The 22,908-nt window shown below is 45.3% G+C and overlaps 1 protein-coding gene across 1 annotated transcript; it reads left to right on the top strand.

Annotated features, from left to right (window-relative positions):
* The first annotated feature begins 6,546 nt into the window (after nt 1–6,546).
* sapcd2 (suppressor APC domain containing 2) lies at nt 6,547–22,634 on the top strand. Its single transcript, XM_061261902.1, has 6 exons — nt 6,547–7,574; nt 12,788–12,921; nt 16,011–16,157; nt 16,360–16,461; nt 17,794–17,907; nt 18,179–22,634. The coding sequence occupies exons 1-6, from the start codon at nt 6,674–6,676 to the stop codon at nt 18,305–18,307; spliced, it is 1,527 nt and encodes a 508-aa protein (XP_061117886.1). The 5' UTR covers nt 6,547–6,673; the 3' UTR covers nt 18,308–22,634.
* Nucleotides 22,635–22,908: the final 274 nt, after the last annotated feature.

The following is a 22,908-nucleotide window of genomic DNA, read 5'->3' as shown; positions in this document are numbered from 1 at the left end:
AATGCAAGGTTTGTTTTGCAAATTATTTGATACAGAAATATTTATGGAACAAAATATCCCACCTGGTTATGAAGCTACAACAGTTTATTTAGTTCATTTCGTAATTTGTTCAGCCATTTTTGAGAAAACAATGTTTTTGCCAGGGCTATACCAAAGCAAATGCCGTCTTGAACAACTCGTTATTGTTGCGTAAATGCATTGTTAGGTCATTTCAGTACCAAACTGATGTAAAACATGGCATTCGTCCAGTACGGGCGTTCCTACCCTTTCCGAAGAGGTATAATGTGTCGTATTCAGGCGACGGACAGTTTAGGAATATCACTGCAATTGAAAATACAGACATGCGTAATTACAGGATTTGGACTTGCTATTAATGTAAATCTGTAACTGTACAGGCTAATGTGGCTAACAGGGCTCTGGTTAACCTAATTCTAAAATAAAGTTCAATTTTAAATGTGATGCAGAAGTGTTAGGTTGAGTACATTTTGTATCAAAAAAATCTGTTTTAATAGAAACATAAGCTTTTCTGATCATTCATGCACCCGGACAAGAAGATATACAGATACAAAGATTTGGAGAGATTTGGGGACACTTGGGTGCAGTTTTGGGAAAACTCCTGTGGAATTTGAATGTGTGTCGATATCTTTACCACATTTTCTATGCAAGTTACATCAAGTTTGTGCACAAATATAAAGTAGTTTTGTGTACACTGTATGTACAGTAAATCCTCAAATTGTGTCCGGGATTCTATTTGAAGCCGGGCCTCGGATAATAGCCGGGGGCGTGGTCGATTCTGACAAATAAAGGCCGGCCCCCAAATACAAGCCGGGGTAATATTGCCTACCAGTAGGGCTATCAGTCCATGAGCACTAGAACACATTGTTTCGATTTAACTCAATGAAATAAAAGAGCTCTTCTTAATATTTTATATTGTTGGTTGGTTTAATACTGTTGCCAATGAAAAGTCGTTGTCCTACACCATGGGTCTCCAACACGTTGCTCTCAAGCTACCAGTTGCTTGCCGCCCCCTTCTAAGTAGCTTGCCAAAGGCTGAAGCAGTATACATTTAAACACAATTGTGCTTTGTGCAGCCTAAGTAAATAAAAGACCCCGGACACAATTTGAGGATTTACGGTTCATGCTCTGACATAAATTTCTGAATGGCACAAGCCTCCTCTAAATTAAGTCTTCAACTATATTTGTGCAGTAAATAGTTTATGAGATATTGACACTTTTATGAGACTAGTACAAAATAGGTGGGAATTGCCCTTTGGGGTGAGGGGGTGCAAAGCGGAAAGGATTAAAGAATGTATAACGCTGAAATTGTACATAACCCATAGAGTACCAATGTGGATATTTCATTTTAAACTGTGACAGAGAGAGGCTGGAAGAAGGCTGGCCACAGGGGTTAAAGCTAACGTCACAGCAGCAGGGCGGTCAGTCTGTCATCTTGTGAGAAATGAAATTGGACAGTCTGGAAATGATGTTCATTCTTGAAAATTAATAACTATAAAAGGATACAAAGGCAGTCGTAATAGCTTAGCTGTGATTAATAATTTGTCCTGTATTGACCCATCAAAAATCATTATCATGAAAATATAAATGCTCTCTAAATAGAAACTGAAAACTGGGAGAGGTCAGATACACCACCAGAACAGAACTTGAACTCAGAAATCCCAGAATTAGTAGAAAGGCAAGAGGCTGGATTGATCATTGAGGTATATAGGATTATGTTATGGTATATCAATCAGTGAAAACAAATTCATGCAAATTATTTCATAGAAATGTTGTTGAGTGGGGGTGACTCAGTGTTAGACGGCGAACTGGTCTGACATGTCTGTCCTCAGAAGATAATGACCCAAGGACAAACACATCATCAGAACATACAACGGCTTTTACAGTGAAAAACGACTTGAAAATGAAAAAGGACGATTTCATTTAAGATGAAATATGACTGTTATTAACTGAGGCCAGAAACATAAGAAGCTTTTTTCATGAACCCTCTTTAGAGGAACCCAGTGAGCACAAAGTCCAATTCCAGTCGAGCGACACAGTGATTAGTGTGATTACTTCAGCTCCTGATAAGAGCCAGGAAGGTTAATGAGGAAATACTGGGTATTCAGTAAGATCAGTGCTGACTCAGGATTAGTGGTCTGTACTGACTCGGGTTCAGTCATCTGTACTGACTCAGGATCAGTGGTCTGTACTGACTCGGGTTCAGTCGTCTGTACTGACTCGGGTTCAGTCGTCTGTACTGACTCAGGATCAGTGGTCTGTACTTACTCGGGTTCAGTCGTCTGTACTGACTCAGGATCAGTGGTCTGTACTGACTCGGGTTCAGTCGTCTGTACTGACTCAGGATCAGTGGTCTGTACTGACTCAGGATCAGTGGTCTGTACTGACTCGGGTTCAGTCGTCTGTACTGACTCAGGATCAGTGGTCTGTACTGACTCGGGTTCAGTCGTCTGTACTGACTCAGGATCAGTGGTCTGTACTGACTCGGGATCAGTGGTCTGTACTGACTCGGGTTCAGTCGTCTGTACTGACTCAGGATCAGTGGTCTGTACTGACTCGGGTTCAGTCGTCTGTACTGACTCAGGATCAGTGGTCTGTACTGACTCGGGATCAGTGGTCTGTACTGACTCGGGTTCAGTCGTCTGTACTGACTCGGGTTCAGTCGTCTGTACTGACTCAGGATCAGTGGTCTGTACTGACTCGGGATCAGTGGTCTGTACTGACTCGGGTTCAGTCGTCTGTACTGACTCGGGTTCAGTCGTCTGTACTGACTCGGGTTCAGTCGTCTGTACTGACTCAGGATCAGTGGTCTGTACTGACTCGGGATCAGTGGTCTGTACTGACTCAGGATCAGTGGTCTGTACTTACTCGGGTTCAGTCGTCTGTACTGACACTGATGTGCCATGAGGGGGAAATAAAGGAACTCAGAGAGAAAACCCACTCACTTCACTGTACAAATTCCTTCAATCTTTCCTTGGGTTTAATCCCTTTCCCCACCAACCAGCAAGTAAGTAAGTAAGTAAGTAAGTAAGTAACTAAACTTTATTGTCACTGTACAAGAACAACAAAACGTTGTTTGGAGCAAGCCTGTAGATTCCCAATTAAATATAAAAAGACCATAAGGTATAAAACTATAAACATGAGATACAAAGTAATAGTAAATATAATAAGAGCTAAAATACTGTACACATGATTGTACCTGAAGAAAATATTGCACAGAACAGATTAGTTGAAACAATAAATATATCCATCCATCCATTATCTTAACCCACTTATCCTGAATAGGGTCGCAGGGGGGTTGGAGCCTATCCCAGCATACATTGGGCGAAAGGCAGCAATACACCCTGGAGAGGTCGCCAGTCCATCGCAGGGCACACACACCATTCATTCATACACTTATACACTCATACCGATGGGCAATTTAGACTCTCCAATCAGCCTAACCTGCATGTCTTTGGACTGTGGGAGGAAACCGGAGTACCCGGAGGAAACCCACGCAAACACGGGGAGAACATGCAAACTCCGCACAGAGAGGCCCCGGCCGACGGGGATTGCTGTGAGGCGGCAGTGCTACCCACTGCGCCATCCGTGCCGCCCTACAATAAATAAATAAATAAATAGAGAACAATTAAACAGTCACAGTGATTGTTAGGTATTACCCTTATAGGTAATCCAAACAGGTGTGCCGAGTAGCTCAACCGGAATGTTGAGAGGTGGAGGTGGAATCCAGCGATTTGTTCAGATATCCAATATTTCCTGCAGGCTGTATGTTGTGCGAGCTACTCCTGACTGAATACAAAGGCTAAATATACATGAGAGTAGAATAATAGTTTAAAAAAGGCATCTACATCGAGAGCTTCGGGCAGCAGCGTCTATGCGTGCCGCCATTTTCATGCAACTTCAGCATTCAGCTTCAGCACCCACCTATCCTACACACGTACATACACACATACACAAGTGTGTGCACACACACACATGCATGGGCACACACTCACACACACACGTACATACACACATACACAAGTGTGCACACACACACATGCATGGGCACACACTCACACACACACGTACATACACACATACACAAGTGTGCACACACACACATGCATGGGCACACACTCACACACACACGTACATACACACATACACAAGTATGTACACACACACACACACACACACATGCATGGGCGCACACACACACACACATACACCATATCCCTGCATAACTGGGCTTTGATTAAGACTGCAGGATGTGAGGGGGATAAGGCTTTGGCCCAGTGCTCACATTATTCACCACATGCACACTGATATGGCCTCAGGGAGGCAGAGTGTCAGGGAGAGAGACGGAGCTGGGCACAGGCACACTTAGGAGAGCGGAGGCAGAAAGGAGAGGCAGTGAGCGTGTGTGTGTGTGCCTAAGTGTGTGTGTGCGTGTGTGTCCAAGTGTGTGTGTGTGTGCGTGTGTGTGTCCAAGTGTGTATGTGTGTGTGTGCATGTGTGTGTATCCAAGTGTTTGTGCGTATGTGTCCAAATGTGTGCGTGTGTGTGTGTGCCTGAGTGTGTATCCAAGTGTGTGTGTGCCTAAGTGTGTGTGTGCGTGTGTGTCCAAGTGTGTGTGAGTGCGTGTGTGTGTGTCCAAGTGTGTATGTGTGTGTGCATGTCCAAGTGTGTGTGTGTGTATGCGTCCAAGTGTGTATGTGTGTGTGTGCATGTATGTGCGTCCAAGTGTGTGTGTGCCTGAGTGTGTGTCCAAGTGTGTGTGTGCGTTTGTGACGAAGTGTGTGTGTGCCTAAGTGTGTGTGTGCGTATGTGTGTCCAAGTGTGTGTGCGTGCGTATGTGTCCAAGTGTGCATGTGTGTGTGTGTGTTCATGTGTGTGCGTCCAAGTGTGTGTGTGTGCATGTGTGTGTCCAAGTGTGTATGCTTGTGTGTTCGTGTGTGTGTGCATGTGTCCATTTGTGTGTGTGTGCATGTGTGTTGTGCATGTGTGTGTGTGTCCATGTGTGTGAATGAAAGACCATGTGAGAGAGAGAGAGAGAGAGAGAAAGAGAGAGAGAGAGAGAGAAAGAGACGAACAGAAGGCAGGAATGGGGTCCTGGGCATGTGGTTTGAGGGCTGAGAGTAAACTTATGAACCCACTTAGCGCTCAGTCTGCGCCCCTCATCCACCTCCCCTCCCCCATTCCCCATCGTGCAGGTATAGTACAGAGCTAAAGGCAGCACACTGCAGAGAGAGAGACGCCCGCACAGTGAATCAGTGCTCTGGGTTTCACAGCCAAAGCCCTCTGCCTGAACTACAGTGACAGTAGCTTTATTTATCTATGAGCCCATTCCAGTTATTCAGCCGTGCAGTGGAGTTTAGCTGCTGACACCGTTTCCGTCATGCGTTTGACCGATACCCGTGCCTGTCTTACCCCCAGCCTTTGGAGGGCGATGTGTAGCTACCTGGGGGGTGGGGGGCCTTGTTGAAGTTCAAGTAAGGGTGTGTCCCTATAGACGCATAATTTGGCGATCAATTTCATTTTTATTTATTTGTCAGATAAGCACTTGCAGGGCGTTATGAAGAGCGCTGTTGTATACGCTGTCATTTGTCCGCGCCGTTGTTGTATACATGCATGTGCGGACAAATGAGCTTAATACAAGTCAACTATCAATGACACATCTTGGTATTTTAATACTGCAATAATAAACACAGTTAGAGGTGTAATTGCGCTGTTATAAACAAAACACGAATGACAAATAGAACCATGGAAATTAACTGCAAGTCAGCAAACAGAAAAGCACAAACTCTGAACTCGATTAGGGACTGGGGATGAGAATGAGGGGCAGGGATGAGGTGCAGATGGAAATTGATCCAATTTTTTGGAGTTCCTTTCCACCCATTCCTTTAAAAATAATAAAATCAGTCCATGTCACTGTGTGTTAAAAGGCTAACAAATCAGCAATTCCTTTGGCAATATTACACATATTGGACGGTATACATATATTGGACACAGATTTATGTTTGGCTATCCTTAAAAAACGATTAACTGAATACAAACTGACTACAATTATTATGAGCATCAAATTGTGGTTAATAAAGGTAAAATAAAGGCTTTCATTATTTGACATGCTGCCTGAGTAACATTACAGTCTAGCTTTGTCTCATGGAATCTCACACATCAGACTGAATTGTAACCTTTTTTGAAGATGCGTATATAGGGCAGGCTTCCCGCACATCATTTGAAATATTTTACAGTTTAGTGCGCGTGTCCAGCAGGGTACTTATACAAGTAATGCAGGTTTGGTAGGTTACCCCGCCGAAGGCCACAGCATCTTTCCCTTGCAACGGGTGTGAATTGTGGTCTAGGATGAATGCTATGAATTCAAATAACAAAAGAGTAAACTCAAACGACTGTTTGCTTTAAGATTCTACCAATCACCGCACAGAAATTCGCGATACGACCAATGGCGGTACTGCGTAATGACGTTAGAAGGGCGGTCCTGTTATAAAAAAGTTGCTATCCCGTAGAACAACTAGGAGGCGAGGGGAGAACAGTATTTTTGCGCTGACGGAAGAAAGATTTGAAGGAAAAGTTTCTTTCAGCAGTTCAATCTATTTTTCTCAATACATCTGATTATTGGACGGTTCAGACTGTATTCTCTTCAAACGACTGATACATGGCTTTGATCGCTAATGATCGGAACTACAAACTCGGCGGTTCGACGTCGACATGCACTAGGCTTGGTGTCAGGAGAGACTGCATCCCCAGTAAAGCAGGCGGTGTGATACATAGTAAAATGCAGCCAACAGAAGAAGAGTTTTCCACGGACGGCTTGCCCAAAGCATTTCTGCACAGTCTACGGACTTTATTTGACATTTTGGATGACGGCAAAAGGGGCTTTATCCACATATCGGAGATTGAAAGTCGCTGGCAGGGCGCAGACACGCAGGACTTGCCCGGCGGTGTGTTGGAGTGTCTACGAAGGGTCGCCCCACCTCACGGTTACCTCGCTTTCGAGCGCTTTGTTGCCGGGCTGCGATACTCGATGCTCAACCCACACAACGGTCAACTGAAGCCTCAATCTACCGTTCAACAGCCGCCAGTTCCTTCTCAACCCCCCGGGATGAAGCTCGCTCTGCCACCGTCACACCAGGCGTTCGCGCAGAAACATCCCGGCACCGTTTCCAACAGTTCGCTCGGACCCTGGGGCGTGGAGAATAAAGTGCGCCCACTGGGTCCCAGCAACGGCACTAATCTGCACCAGAACCGCAACATTCCTAACCACAACCATCCCAGGCAGCATGAAGACTTCACCTGTGGGTACGCACCATTTAGTAAACCCGGAGAGTCGCTGCTCTACCCCTCCGCATCCTCTGCGACTGCCGGCTGTCCGGGGCGCTACAGCAAAGCAGGGTATGAGAGGACAGGCCGAAGTTTGGAACGAATTCCCAATGTTATCGAAAGCAGTTCACATCGGACAGATACAGCTAGAACGACGAAACAGCCCAACCCGCACCAGAACCGGGTCAGATCCATAGAATCGCTTGCGCTCGAGTCGCCGCATGCCCAGAAACCAAGTAAGTTTACATAGCAACCTACTTCTCTAGTTTGCACGAATGTCCACTATTCTCTTTGTTGGTAGCCTACTTACGGTACATAAAATGAATCATTTGGATCTAAATCGCATTAGGATTTAAGTCGGGTACATCGATTGAAATGTCAATATATATAGTGAATTTGACCAACATTTGTCACGATACGCTTTACAATGGAGCTTATTCTAAACCCCCCGATCCAACAAGAGCAAGTATATGGTGACGGTGCAGGGGGAAACTCTCTGGGTGGGACAGATAGGAAGAACCCTTGGAGGGACTCAAGGGGGGAGCCCATCCTCCTCCGGGCGGTACACATTCGTTACATGAGGGGAATCAGGGCTGATTTAAAACTAATGTACTCAGCCCTTAATACGGCATTCAGAGGTACAAAACGGGAAGGCAGTTCTTGAACTCCAGATTAATCCAACAGCCTCATAAAGCCGGTGTCGCACACGTTTTGTGTTGATGACAGCTGGTCTAAAAGAGCATCGCACACTCGCTTTACATCCATTTGCGCACTCATCCAAGTGTGGTGATGGATATACTGCGATCTGGCACGGCGCCAGAGTGAGACTACGCTCTCGCGCTGATACTGTCCCTCTCTCGCTGCTCTGTCGCTTTGTGCTCGTCTGCGCGCGCCGCTGAACCGAGCGAGCGCGTCATCACTGAATTATCATTGTGTCTGGAGGACACTTTTTACCATTGGCACTGGAACACACTTCCGATCCCCGGTAATGGGATCAGTTCGTCATTAACGGGTCACGGCGCTTCTGCTGCCAGAACCAGGGTGTCTGAACCGAGAACGCACACACGCACACTAGTGCAGCCTGAATGTTTGACACGCAAGAAGCTTCATAGCCTCAATGCTGTGGGGTCAGGTTGCAGCCATTTCAAACCCTTTTCTTTTTGTATCGATCTATGGTGCCAGATTGGGCTTTTTACATCACACTGACCAAAATGCGGTTTCTAAAGGTGAAGACGTCTGAATGCAGCTGGCGTTGCTAAGGGTGATGAAGATGACTCCTCTATTTCTGACCACTCCAGAACAGTGTCCCCATCAGGAAGGGTGGCCGTGTGTGTGCGGACTCACGGGGAAGCCGGAAAACACACATTATTCCTGTGCAGGGTCATTCTCCTGCTGGACCCATCACTGATGATCATAACGAATGGCTGTTACAATCAACCAAACTAGTGCACAAATGGCAGATGATAGAAAGCAACCATAGACTTGCATGAAGGTATCAAAGGCCGGACTGTTGGTAAAGCACTAGCTCGGTAAAGCATAGATAAGCATTTGAATCCAAAACAATTATGTATTTGACCCAGGTTTGCTCCTTATGGAAGTTGTTGGCAGGCTGAAGACAGGGAGCGTGTTTTTCATTAGTCTTCAGCTCTTAATGGCTTAATCAAGTCAACAATCTGCTGGGGTGGGGAAGCTGGGAGAGTCGTCTCCTTTACAGACTTGAGCCTGTACTGCTCAACATCTATGGAACAAATATGCCTTTCCTAGGAGTGGCACAGACACACTAATCGTGTGTGTGTGTGTGTGTGTGTGTGTGTGTGTGTGTGTGTGGTGCTGTTTAGCCTGGCTGGGACCGTCTGAGGTGCTGTAAATATGTGTGGTATCACTTGTGATCATTCTGAGGCGGTTCATATAGTTGTGAAGGGACCAGCTTAACAATCCAAGAGCAACAGTAGAGCAACCAACTACCATTCAGCTCAACTTTCTCCCCCTCTCGTTTCTACTGTCAGTCTTTTCTCTGGCTGTCGATTGACTGTCATTAATATATCACCCCCGATCTGCTTATCTCTATCTGTTACTTTCCCTTTCTCAGTTCAGTTTTTCTGTTTCTGTCTCACCCTCACCATTATTTTGGGAGTGTGTTGGAACAGAGGGGAGGGGAGCTTGTCCAGGCTTGCTGGGAGTCATGAACTCTCCTGGGAAAAGAGATCACCCACACGGATAAGAGGGAAAGCCGTCCCAGAGTTTCACCACCTCTCAACAGAAATGAATGTGTCATTTGGACAGAAGTGGAACAGGACAGGGAAGGGGGGCCTCTCTTTAGATTGAGGAAATGGCTTCATTTTGGGAGTGCAAACATGGAGAAGAGGTACTAAAATAATGCTTAAAATGGAAAGCTAGGTCACTGCTTGGTTTAAATGGATTGTAAGGTGTAGAGAAGCACTTAACTGGAGCATTCAGGACTGGAGGCCAAGTAGTTTCTTAACTGAAAACAGCTGTGGTTTTCTGCCTGGTCCCAAACGGATTCAATAAGTAGCGACCCAAACTATGATCAGGGGTCAGTAACCGTCAAAAGTTTTTTGTTTTTTTTCTCTCTCTTTTTTTTCTTAGCTTGCTGTTTTGGGCTTGGGTATGAATCTCTTGAATTTGTCAGAATATAAGCATTTTAGATAAGGTTTATTTTTAAATTGGTTGTTTTTGGACACAAGGGTTACTGTTGACTAGTAGATTTACACTGTAAGATTATGATATACGGGACTCTTAGAAACCAGGCAAATTCTTGATAAACCTGGGTGTGGAATTTGCACTTCTACTTAAGTTGAAAGTTAGAACGGGAAATTGCGCACACTCAACCAAAAATCTTTTTCATCTTAGTCAGTTGGGTCAATTGCCATTACTTTTATTGAAAACGTTATATTTACAAGCAACCTGCAGTTGGAGTAAAAGGTGAAAGCATGTGGGCAGTGTGTGTGGAAACTTTCGGAGCACAGAGTGGGTTTGTAATTACGGTCACCTGAGGCTGTGCTTGAACTCTGACCTGCAGTCCTGAGGAAAAGGCTTGCAGAGCTCCCACGAGGGGGAGACATTTTAGCACCTCAGCCCCTCCGTGTCCCAAACTACCAAGGCACAGTAAACTTAGTCAATCCAGAATTTAAAGCAGGGGTGTCAAACTCAAATCCTAGAGGGTCACCATGTCTGCCGGTTTTGTGTTCCTGCACTTTGAGTCGTTGATTGGCTAAAGAGCCTACATCCCTTGCTTCCAGGGCTTACATTAGCTACTGACTGAAAATAAATCATAAAAACCAGCTGAGACCCTCAAGGGCTGGAGTTTGAGACTCCACATTTTAAGTCTTATTAATTTTCCGTAAAAGGTCATAATGATACAGGATGAGTCTTTGCGAGCAGAATGCACTTGTTCCTGTTCTTTAAACCATTGAGCTTTTGGTCAAGAAAACAAGGTGAAAAATACTCCAAATCAGAGCTAAGCAGCTCCAGCAATTAGCATGGCTAGTTTCCCTACAGTTCACATTGGTGCCCTACAGTCCATGTTAACCATATATCAGTGATCCTCCAAATGATCCTGGACCAAAGGCACCCGATGCAGAGGACATGGACTGTCAGTGGCCAATCCAGTCATGGAGTAATATGAGCAGATGCAGTGAGTGGAAAGGTGCACATACTGGGCCACAGCATGGTGAATGCGCTGGGTGAGGTGGCAGTACACTCTGCCTCAGCTTCCACACCTCCAGACAGTCTGGCACCTGCACACACACGCCTCCAGCTCTGAAAACACTTTGCTGTCTCCTTTCTGACTCTAAATATTTCCCCTCTGGGCAGTAAAGCCTGTTCTCCGCTTAATTTTAAGAACTGAATTCCTGAGCAATGGTTTGGGAAACATTGCAGAGTGGCTCAACTCAAAGGCCTTGCAGTTTCACTTCTGTAAGCATACCATACCCCCCCCCCCCACACACACACACACACTCTAGTTGCTTAATAAAGTTAAAGCCAGTAATTCGCACTTCAATGTGAAGCAATGCTTGGGGTCTGGTGCCCTCTGGTGGTATTTATGTTTAAAGTGTACCAGGTACACTGTGAGATACCCGAGCACACTTCTGCCAACTGCCTTTCAAAGAACAAAAATCCTTCTACAAGCCATGAAACTCAACATATTCCTCCTTATCTTCAGGTCTACTACTTGTACCTAATTTAATGTCATATTACCTTTAAGACTGCCTGAGTGGTTTTCAACTCTCACATGCAGTACCAGTCAAAAGTTTGGACACACCTCGGCTTTTTTGATTCATGTTTTATTTCCACTAATCAAACAATTTATATGTGGTCAAAGGGCAGATTCTCAGCTTTTATTAAACCACATTTTTTATAAAATGTGTTTTTATACATCACCAAAGTCTGGATATCTTATTTTCAGGTTGTCCTACAAGTGATACTATAACTCTTTGCATTTGAATGAATCTCGATGTGAACTGGGGTGTGGAACTATCCATCCATCCATTATCTGAACCCGCTTATCCTGATCAGGGTCGCAGGGGGGCTGGAGCCTATCCCAGCATACATTGGGCGAAAGGCAGGAATACACCCTGGACAGGTCGCCAGTCCATCACAGGGCACACGCACCATTCACTCACACACTCATGCCTACGGGCAATTTAGACTCTCCAATCGGCCTAACGTGCATGTCTTTGGACTGTGGGAGGAAACCGGAGTACCCGGAGGAAACCCACGCAGACACGGGGAGAACATGCAAACTCCGCACAGAGAGGCCCCGGCCGACGGGGATTCGAACCCAGGACCTCCTTGCTGTGAGGCGGGGTGTGGAACTAGATTCAGCTATATATTATGCTGATACAGTATGGAACACATTTCTTGGCTTTTGTCATCAAGGGTCCATTGAGTTCAACAGGAAAATTAGTCATGAGGAATGTCCCTTGTAGTATCTACAGCATACACAATGGTTTGAGGCTCATCTGATACCTTGGACCCTTGATCACAAAAAGCCATTTCACCTGAATCTAGTCCCACCCCCTGGTTCTCATAGAGATCCGTTAAAATGCAAAGAGATTTTTGTATATCCAGACAGGTGATGTTGTTGACTATTTTATTTGACATTATGTTAATTTGTCACAAACATTGAAATTTGATAGGTATAAAAAGTACTGTAATTACTATATGATGAAACCAATATGTGCAAGAATACCCTTTAATAAAAACTGAGAATCTGCACACATATGAACTGTTTGATTACAAGCAGAGAACATAAAGCATTAATAGGAAAAATCAGTAAAAGGCAAGGTGTGTCCAAATGTAATTCCTGATAATCCCTATCCCTGGCAGGGGTGTGCAGGATCGCTTTATCTGACCTGATGCCTGCTGGACCCTGAAGGGTTGAGCTGAGGCTCATGGTAATGCCGATCCTGTTCCTCTCTCTCCACAGGTGCAGTGGAGGGCGGGGGGTTGCCACGGTCACAGAGTGAGACCACCACAGGACTGGCCGGGTCCCGGCGCCATGGGCGGAGCCGCGGCGAGCAGAGGCGGCACACCATCACAAACGGAGTCGACTACGGGATGGTACGCTCACACTCATGCAATGTTTTTGTTTTTTTTGTTAAAATTTGTAAAAAATACTTTTTTTTCTTTATTCCTCCAATTTGAATTTCCAGTGATAATTACTGCAATTGCGAAGCAGCACACTACTGTTATTCGAAATTCGTCTATTATTATTATTCCGCCGTTCACGTTTTTTCACCGCCATTACCTGCTCAATTTTGAGACTAAATACATATGACACATCGAAGAGCCTTTGGGTAGTACTTATACTTTTTGAATTATGAGTATTTATTTGAGAACAGCTTTCTTCTCACTCTAGTCTCACTGTAACGGACATTCTGCAGTTTAGCCAATCCACATCATTTATGCAAATTAGCTGTGTGCTCATGGAAGCCTGTGATGTCACAATAGCCTCTGCCCTCTAGCACAGTTCATATACACTCAGTGACCACTTTATTAGGTACACCTGTAGACCAGCTTGTGAATGCAAATATTGAAACGCCAAATATTGCTAGTATTAGCAATCACACTTCACATTTTCTTTAGGAAATGCACATCTCTAATTTTATGTGGTTTCCATCCCCATAATGCTCTCCACCAATTATCTGTGAACCAATGTGTCGTAGGTTGCTGTGTGCATGTCGCTCTGCATACAGTATGTTGCTCTGTATTCTGCTGTGTGTGGCCTACTGTTTGTAGTCCACTGTGTGTAGCCTACTGGTAGGCTGTGTGTAGGTTGCTGTGTGTAGATGATGTTGATGGGCAGGGTGCTGTAATGCTTCATGATTAGATGATGTTGATGGACAGGGTGTTGTAATGCTTTATGAATAAATTATGTTGATGGACAGGGTGTTGTAATGCTTTATGAATGGAGGATGTTGATGGACAGGGTGTTCTAATGCTTTATGAATAAATGATGTTGATGGACAGGGTGTTGCAATGCTTTATGAATAAATGATGTTGATGGGCAGGGTGTTGTAAAGCTTCATGAATAGAGGATGTTGATGGGCAGGGTGTTGTAATGCTTTATGACTAAATTATGTTGATGGACAGGGTGTTGCAATGCTTTATGAATAAATGATGTTGATGGGCAGGGTGTTGTAATGCTTTATGAATGGAGGATGTTGATGGACAGGGTGTTGTAATGCTTTATGAATAAATGATGTTGATGGACAGGGTGTTGTAATGCTTTATGAATGGAGGATGTTGATGGACAGGGTGTTGTAATGCTTTATGAATACATGATGTTGATGGACAGGGTGCTGTAATACTTCATGAATAGATGATGTTGATGGGCAGGGTGTTGTAATGCTTCATGAATAGAGGATGTTGATGGGCAGGGTGCTGTATTGCTTCATGAATAGAGGATGTTGATGGGCAGGGTGCTGTAATGCTTCATGAATAGAGGACGTTGAATGGTTGGCTGCCTGCTTTCATCAGGTTTCCCCTGTGCTCTCCATTTTAAAGCCTCGTTCAGTCAGCATTATTCCACTTCTCTTCTCTCCCTCCCTCCCCCATTTCTGTCCCTCCCCTTCTCTGTCCCCCTTTCTCTCCCTCTCCCATTCCCACTGAACTCCCCCATCTCATTTTCCCTAAGCGTGCCTGCTCTCTTTTGCTCTCGTTCTCTTCCTTCTCTCATCACACTCTTCTGACCGCTTGTCTCTCCGTCATCGTTTGGGACTGATACTACCCCTGCCCCCCTCCCTCGCCCTGGCCATCGGACCTCATGGTAATGAGCCGGGTCGGGTCTAGGGGCCTAGAATCAGGGGACTTTCCTGGCCGGCCTGGCCCAGCCTGGACTAGCGTTTGGGCAGCCTACACTACCGTTTTCATCCCCCTGAGCAGCAGTTTGTACAGCACCAGGGCACTGCATTTTTTCCTGTGGGTGAGTGAGAATGAGAGTGAGAAAATGAGAGAATCAAAATCGGGAAGAGGAGCTGAGAAAACAGTGCGTACACAAATTCCTTTCTGTGTGTGTGCGCTTTCGTGTGTATGTGTGCTGAGCTGAGCTATTGACATTGTGTCAATATTTACATAGCTGGCTATGAGGAGTCAGAGAAAGCTTAACACGTGTTGACTGATCTGACTATTGGTGGTGTCTGTGCCCTGTGTCTGTTCCGTGACTGATGACAGGGTGAAGGCTGTTGCACTGTATCTCTCCATTTTGTAGTGAATGGCTCCCGAATGATCGGACATGCCTTCAGCATGCTTGGGTCCCTCCGCTGGCTGGTTGCAGCATTACTCTGGCAGCCCTGTTTGGGATTGTTGGAGAGGTCTGGTTGCTGGTCTGGTTGCCAGCTTTTGGTATCTGTAGCTTTCTTTAGCCTTGGTCTTGTGTTTTCAAATGGTTACCATGGCTACAGGGTAAGCAGGCTTGCCAGGGCAGGACTGGAGAGTCATATCACTTTCTTTTTTAGACGGACAGAAATTGGGTACATTAAAACCTAGAGCAAGTGTAATGTGTCATTAATCATATTGACAAAATAATGTTTTTTGGGTTTTTTTCTCAGGTTACTGCTTTTATTTTCATTTTCCATTTATTTAAGCCCATTTACAGTGAGGCCTGGGGACAGGGTGGGTAAGGGGGTACTAGTGAGCCTGCAGCCAGTCAGCTGTCAGATATGATGAGGTCACCATGCGTAGCTCTGCACGGAAAGTTCCAGTCGCTCTCAGCAAGAGCAGCCTGACAGAATAGAAAATATGCAAATACATGACCTGAACAGAGCTGGTCAGGCCAGAATAGCAGCTTTACAGGACATGAATGGTGGCATCACAGGCAGTGCTTTCAGAATGAAAATATTAAAATGATAAAATGTCTGTAACCGCAGACACGGCTGGCCCAGCGGCACTGCACTCTCTGGGACCGCGTCTTTAGGCTGTTCACATCAGCTCACATTACCATGCAGACGGCACACATCCAGAGCTCCCCTCCCCCCCACCCCACCCCGTTCCCTAACTACCCCCTCATCCTCTTTGTCTCAGTTCACCCTCACCCCCCTCTCCCCTGTCCTCCCCGGTTTGGAAACAGGCCAACGAATACGACTGCGCATTTCAAATTTGGGAATGAGTGAACAGGGGGATAACAAGTCTCTCTCTCTCTCCCGCCCCAGCTGAAACAGATGAAGGAGTTGGAGCAGGAGAAGGACTCCCTGCTGTCCGGGCTGGATGTGGTGGATCGGGCCCGGGAGTGGTACCAGAGCCAGATCCAAAGTGTGGCTGAGCGACAGAGAGCCATGGGCCAGAGCAGCCAGTGTTCGGTGAGAGAGACAAAATGGTGGAATCTTCCGGATGGAGCTTGGATGACAATATTAAAATATTCGACATGATCTATACTAAATGTTCTGCTGACATTACTGATGTGTGATAAACATGCATTTTGTGGACAATATTTTATCCCTTAAAAATTGTGTGTTGAGTATTTAATCATTAAAACTCACAAGCCCTCTCTTTTCCTCCCAGGATTTCTTCACAGAATCAAGTCAGACTCGTCTGAATGCCATCCTTCCAAAATTACAGGAAGTTAACCGCTGCCTTAATGACCTCATATCTTGTTCTGGAATGGTGAGAATCTACTGCATTTGAAGTGATGAATTTGGAGAGAAGAGATTGAGTCTTTTTTTTTTTTTTTTTACTTAAAATGGGGCTTCTGCACTGAGCTGCTAATGAGGTGACACGTACGTGCCACAAATTTGGGGAATTTGAAATCCATGGAATTGCTTTGATGGTGTTCAAGTGGCGGTTTGTTTAGTGAAGTAGGTGGCTGAAGTTACTTCTAGCCCAGTAATAGGTTTCTGTTAATAGGTTGGGTACTCGGCACATGACTGGCTATAGTGCCACACAGGGGGAGGATTGCAACTGGTAGGGCATTCAGGCTCTTTTTGGTGCAACAGCGCCTCCTTTGGCCCACTGAGGGCCTGCAGTACCTGCTGTGATAATGCAGTCCTTCAGCGCATCACCTGCGCAGCTCAAACGCAGAACTGCGCATTGAAAAGCAGAACTGTTCGCTCAGGATGGGTGAGCGGAGGCTGCAGCAGTCTTAAAAACGAGAAAAAAGGGGAATATATAGATTTAAAAAATATATTGTGTGTAGATTCTGAATTATAAACTATTCCATTATTATTGCCTTTCTTATTACATTTATTTTAAAAACTACTATGATTTGTTAGCTGGGGGGCAATTCTTTTTGAGTTTGCCATTTTTATTTGGGAGGTTTCAGTTTCAATGCAGCGGTGCACAAAACAACAGTGGAGATTGAAAGTTCGCTCAGGAAAAATGCTTGTGCAGTCATGTCCAAGCCTCTCGAAATAATACTTTCCATTGTGAATAAACTAGACACCAAGAGACAGGTTTTTCCAGTTATGTGATCTGTAAGATTTCTTTTGATTTAAAAGGCTGCAAAATGACACCAAAAAGCTTCCTCACGTGTGGCGAGAATTTGTCTTTGGAAAACATTTGGAGAAAACTAATTCTTGAGCCATTGGTTGTATTGTGTAGCTAGGATACCAGCATGTATTCACATACATTGTCTCTACATCCCTCTTTCTCCATCTCACTCATTCTCTCACACTATCCCTCTCAAATTCTCACACTCATTCTCTTCTCTCACACTCTCTCCCGCTCTCATTCTCACACTCATGCTTTCTCTCCCCCTCTCATTCTCCTTCTTATTCTCTCCCTCATTCTCACACTCATTCTTTCACTCTCTCCCCCTCTCATTCTCACTCATTCTCTCACACTCTCTCCCCCTCTCATTCTCACACTCATTCTCTCACATTCTCTCTCCCTCTCATTCTCACACTCATTCTCTCACACTCTCTCCCCCTCTCATTCTCACACTCATTCTCTCACACTCTCTCCCGCTCTCATTTTCTCGCTCTCATTCTCTCTCTCCAGCCCTTCACAGCCTCCGGCACGTTGGCCCCCATTCCTCCCAACCCACAGCCTGCCCCCCCGCCGCCCCCACAGGCAGTTCAGAGACTGAAGGATCAGAACCGGCTGCTGACACAGGTCAGATATTACTCTCCCTCTCTTCTCTCTTTATTCACCCACCCTCCCATAATCTCACCCTCCTGTCCTGTCTCTCTCCCTCTCTTCTCTCTTTATTCACCCACCCTCCCATAATCTCACCCTCCTGTCCTGTCTCTCTCCCTCTCTTCTCTCTTTATTCATCCACCCTCCCATAATCTCACCCTCCTGTCCTGTCTCTCTCCCTCTCTTTTCTCTTTATTCACCCACCCTCCCATAATCTCACCTTCCTGTCCCTCTCTCTCTCCCCCAGGAGGTAACAGAGAAGAGCGAGAGGATCACCCAGCTGGAGCAGGAGAAGTCTGCTCTGATCAAACAGCTGTTTGAGGCTCGCGCCCGCAGCACTCACGACAGCAGCACCCTGGACTCCACCTTCATCTGACCCCAACAAGACTCCACCTTCATCTGACCCCAACAAGACTCCACCTTCATCTGACCCCAACAAGACTCCACCTTCATCTAACCCCAACAAGACTCCACCTTCATCTGACCCCAACAAGACTCCACCTTCATCTGGCCCCAACAAGACTCCACCTTCATCTGACCCCAACAAGACTCCACCTTCATCTAACCCCAACAAGACTCCACCTTCATCTGACCCCAACAAGACTCCACCTTCATCTGACCCCAACAAGACTCCACCTTCATCTGGCCCCAACAAGATTCCACCTTCACCTGACCCCAACAAGACTCCACCTTCATCTGGCCCCAACAAGACTCCACCTTCATCTGATCCCAACACGACTCCACCTTCATCTGTCTCAAACAGGACTCCACCTTCATCTGATCCCAACCAAACTCCACCTTCATCTGACCCCAACAAGACTCCACCTTCATCTGACCCCAACCAAACCCCACCTTCATCTGACCCCAACCAAACTCCACCTTCATCTGACCCCAACCAAACCCCACCTTCATCTGACCCCAACCAAACTCCACCTTCATCTGACCCCAACCATACTCCACTTTCAACTGACCCCAACCAAACTCTACCTTCATCTGACCCTGACGATTCCACCTTCATCTGACCCCAACCTTACTCCACCTTCATCTGACCCCAACCATCCCCCACCTTCATCTGACCCAAACCAAACTCAACCTTCAACTGACCCCAACCAAACTCCACCTTCATCTGACCCTGACGATTCCACCTTCATCTGACCCCAACCTTACTCCACCTTCATCTGACCCCAACCATACTCCACCTTCAACTGACCCCAACCAATCTCCACCTTCATCTGACCCTGCCCCCAACAACAAGCACCCTGACTCCGCCTTCGACAGACCCTGCCCCCAACAACAAGCCTTTGGCTTCAAGGTGTCAGTGACCACACCCAGCTGCTGAGAACCTTTCTGAAATGAAGAGCGAATCACCATTCCTTTCGACTGAAAGCCTGAGGGATCTCCAACTCATGTTCCCATGGAGAATTTGGATTCAGATTTTACACATTGCACTCCTTCAAGGCTCACTCTTTCCATATGTGTGAACCTGAACTGGTGCCATGAATGAGTCAGCCTGCTGAAAGATGCTGTAATACTTATTTCATGAAGCTAGGAGTATTTCATAACTTAGGCCGTGTGCACAACTGTGTACCTGCTATTCTCAACGCATTCTCAGTGTCGAGAGCAACACGGCACCATAACTGATCTGACAGAAACAAGGCTTGGCTTCTATGAATGAAATACTTCCTCAAACAAACTATGGTAGTTATGTAATATTAAGCAAAAAAATGCCCGTTGTTTTGTTTTGGATGGAGAATGTGAATTACACCTTACAAGTTCAATGATTGATATAAAAACAAACCTTTCAGAATTAAAACAGGAGTCAAATAAAACTAATCTAAAGGATCCATGGTCCACTGGTCAACGGAACCAACGGTGCAGATCCGTAGATCTAGCAAATTGTGATACAGCCTTTCCAAGTAAACTAATAGAGTTGTTGCATGGCATGTGTGTTTCTGTGGTGCACACGTGCCTGTGGGACTTTAAGCCAGGATCAGATGTTTTGGTTCAGATAAGGCTAAAAATACACAAATATTCAGATTAATCTAACAGGGAATGCTGGTCTTGTACCTGTCCAGCTTTCCGTAGGTCTTAGATCTCTTTTCTGCTTCAGAGTCAACTGCTCAGCAATTTTTTTTAAAGGTACATCTTTTGAATATTGACTGCTTAGCAGGACAGAAATAATCCATTCATAAACTTTTACAAGCATTACTGCTTTGTGAAAATTTTGTGAGGAAATCCAGTCCTTTCTTGACTACTAATTTACAGTGAGCACATTTGTATTGAATCCTTTAAGTAAGGTGCACTGTGTGTCACTTGTAAGACATCATAAGCTGTTGCTTAAAATAAGCTCTATACAGTGGGAATGGCATCACTATGATGAATTCCCTATGAAGGTTGTACGACAGTTAACTTAATATGAAGGGTGACTGGCAGGTGCATGGTTTTGTGATAATAGCCATTGTTGAGATTTCAATAATCTCAGTTTGAAAAGGACAGAAGGTCTACTCCTGTTTCCTACTGAGACACATGGCTGTGATGTTCGGACTCTGAGGTCGGCGCAGAGTTGGCGTAACACAGAATAATCATAATAACAATAATGACATAGTATCTTTTTCTGGGGAGAGGGGTGCAAACAGAGGGTGAATATGATTAGTGGGGTGGGGAGGCAGAGGAAGGAAATTGCACGTAAAGGAGATAAAGAGTGTGGTCAGCGTGGTGTTGGCAGAATATGGTTTGGAAAAAGAATGTAGATGGATGTGAGAAGCTGAACCCTTCTTGGATAAGGGAGGGAGTGTGTGTCATAGGAGTCCCACTACCACAGCACTACTTCTCTTACTACTATTGTGTGTGTGTGTGTGTGTGTGTGTGTGTGTTCTTGCAGTCTCTAACACAGGACTCCAGTGCAGATTCAGTGGGCAAAGCTATTTGCACAGTATGTCTGGTATGTGGTACAGTACAACTCAAATATGCATAAATTTCAGGTGAAATAAAAACGCTTCACATTCTAGTTAAAGGGTCAAAGTCCGTAATTATCCTACCATGTTGCCCTGTCAATATGTAGGGCAACTTCCCTGAGCTGATATTCTGAGTCTGTAAGAATGTCCTGCTATTTGCAGCGCTGAAAGGTTTTCAATTTGAGCCGCACGTTCTTACAGTTTTTGCAGGGGGAAGGGGGGGGGGGGGGCACACCCACTTCCCTGCCACCTTTCCTGGGCTTCTACCGTTCTGGACTCTTAAGAACCAGTGAACCTGGTTCCTTTCAGCTCAACACATTTGTAGTCCTCCCTAGGCTGGAGCAGAGCCCATGTCTGGAGGGACGGAAAGAGGGTTTGATTTGTGAAGGATGTCATGCAGCATGCAATGGATGTCCCATGTCACCAGGGTTGACCACACCCCCATCCCCCATAAGCTGCAGGGGTTTCAGCAGATACGTCTTCCTCTGTCATGCTGTTCATTTGACTGAATGTGTGTTTGTATATATACATAAAAAAAGATTATTCCATACAGTATGTGTATGTGTGCGTGCGTTTTACAATCTGTGTTTTCATCTACTTTTTATCATTTAATAACAGTTCACTCCCTTCACCCTTCATGTCACACATTAGACCTAAACCTTTTTATGAATGTGCTTTGAGAGACAGCACTATCTAGATAGATTTTTTTGCATGCCATTTTCTTCTTCTTTGTGATTTAAAGGAATGTCGCTGTGGAGAGGAAACACAGCTCTTCTCTCTGTAAAGTGCACTGATGTTTGCATGTAGTGTTGAATGCTCACTCTCGCAGGGGCGATTCTGTTATTCTGAAAATATGGGAGACATAGTGACAGCATTTCCACTGATCTGGATCAAACCTCTCCACTGCTCTCGGTCCATGGGCAGAACATTTACAAAGAAAGGGACCTGGTAAAAAGTCCTTCTTTTTTACAAAGAAAGGGACCTGGTAAAAAGTCCTTCTTTTTTACAAAGAAAGGGACCTGGTAAAAAGTCCTTCTTTTTTACAAAGAAAGGGACCTGGTAAAAAGTCCTTCTTTTTTATTAACTGGCTGTTACTAGCACACGCCATGTGGTGCACAGGCAGTGTACTGGATTTAGCGCTCCCTGAGCTGCAGGTCTGCAGGCACGGGCGGCTCTGTACACAGGTGTGTCAGGACGGCTCAGGCAACAACCACCATGGGGGACAGAGGCTGATCTCACAGCTGTGTCAATGGACTGTAGTCCAAGGAGACCGATTTATTTTAACCTTTACTTAGCCACAAATTCCCATGAGATGGAATCTATTTTTCGAGGGAGACCAGAAGTAAAATACAATTTGTGTACTTTTTCCACAGACATGCATAAACTGTTCAAACCTGGGCTAACCACAAAACAGAACTACCAGCGGCCCCAGCAAAAAACAAAAAACAAAAAAAAAAACCCAAAACAAATGGGAACTTGTCTACTCAGTCAGATGCTTGACACCAGTGATAATTGAATTGGTGGAGAACGATTCATACAGATAATTTAGTGGCACCTGCCTCTGTGTACAGGTGTGCTTAAAGCTACAGTACCAGGTGACAGAGTGAGTGCAGCAGAATAAAGAAAGGAACAGGGGGGTTAGAGTCTCAGTTAGGCTACACACTGCTTCCACTCTCCTTATTTCCTCTTCTGTAAAATATGACCCACTACTGCTGTAAATAACAATAAAATACCACCTTTAGCTCTGAATTTCTGAGTGGTTTTTGCTTGACTGAACTTTTTCTTCCCGGATTCACTTACTCAGTCAACTGTCAGAATTGTCCCCTACGGTATGACAAAGAAACAAATGTTTAGATTAAAATACACCGTCCAGAGTGTCATTTTTACAGACTACTGCCCTGCTATTGAGCTAGGTCCTATCTGGATAAAGAGACAAACATCTGCAATTCTACAACCTCAGTCATCGCTTCCCTGCATAGAGAAAGTTCATGCACCCCTGTCCAGCCACCTGTGTGTGGCACAG

This window comes from Conger conger, chromosome 12 (assembly GCF_963514075.1).
Source record: "Conger conger chromosome 12, fConCon1.1, whole genome shotgun sequence".
Taxonomy (NCBI): domain Eukaryota; kingdom Metazoa; phylum Chordata; class Actinopteri; order Anguilliformes; family Congridae; genus Conger; species Conger conger.
This window is presented reverse-complemented; position numbering and strand designations above follow the sequence as displayed.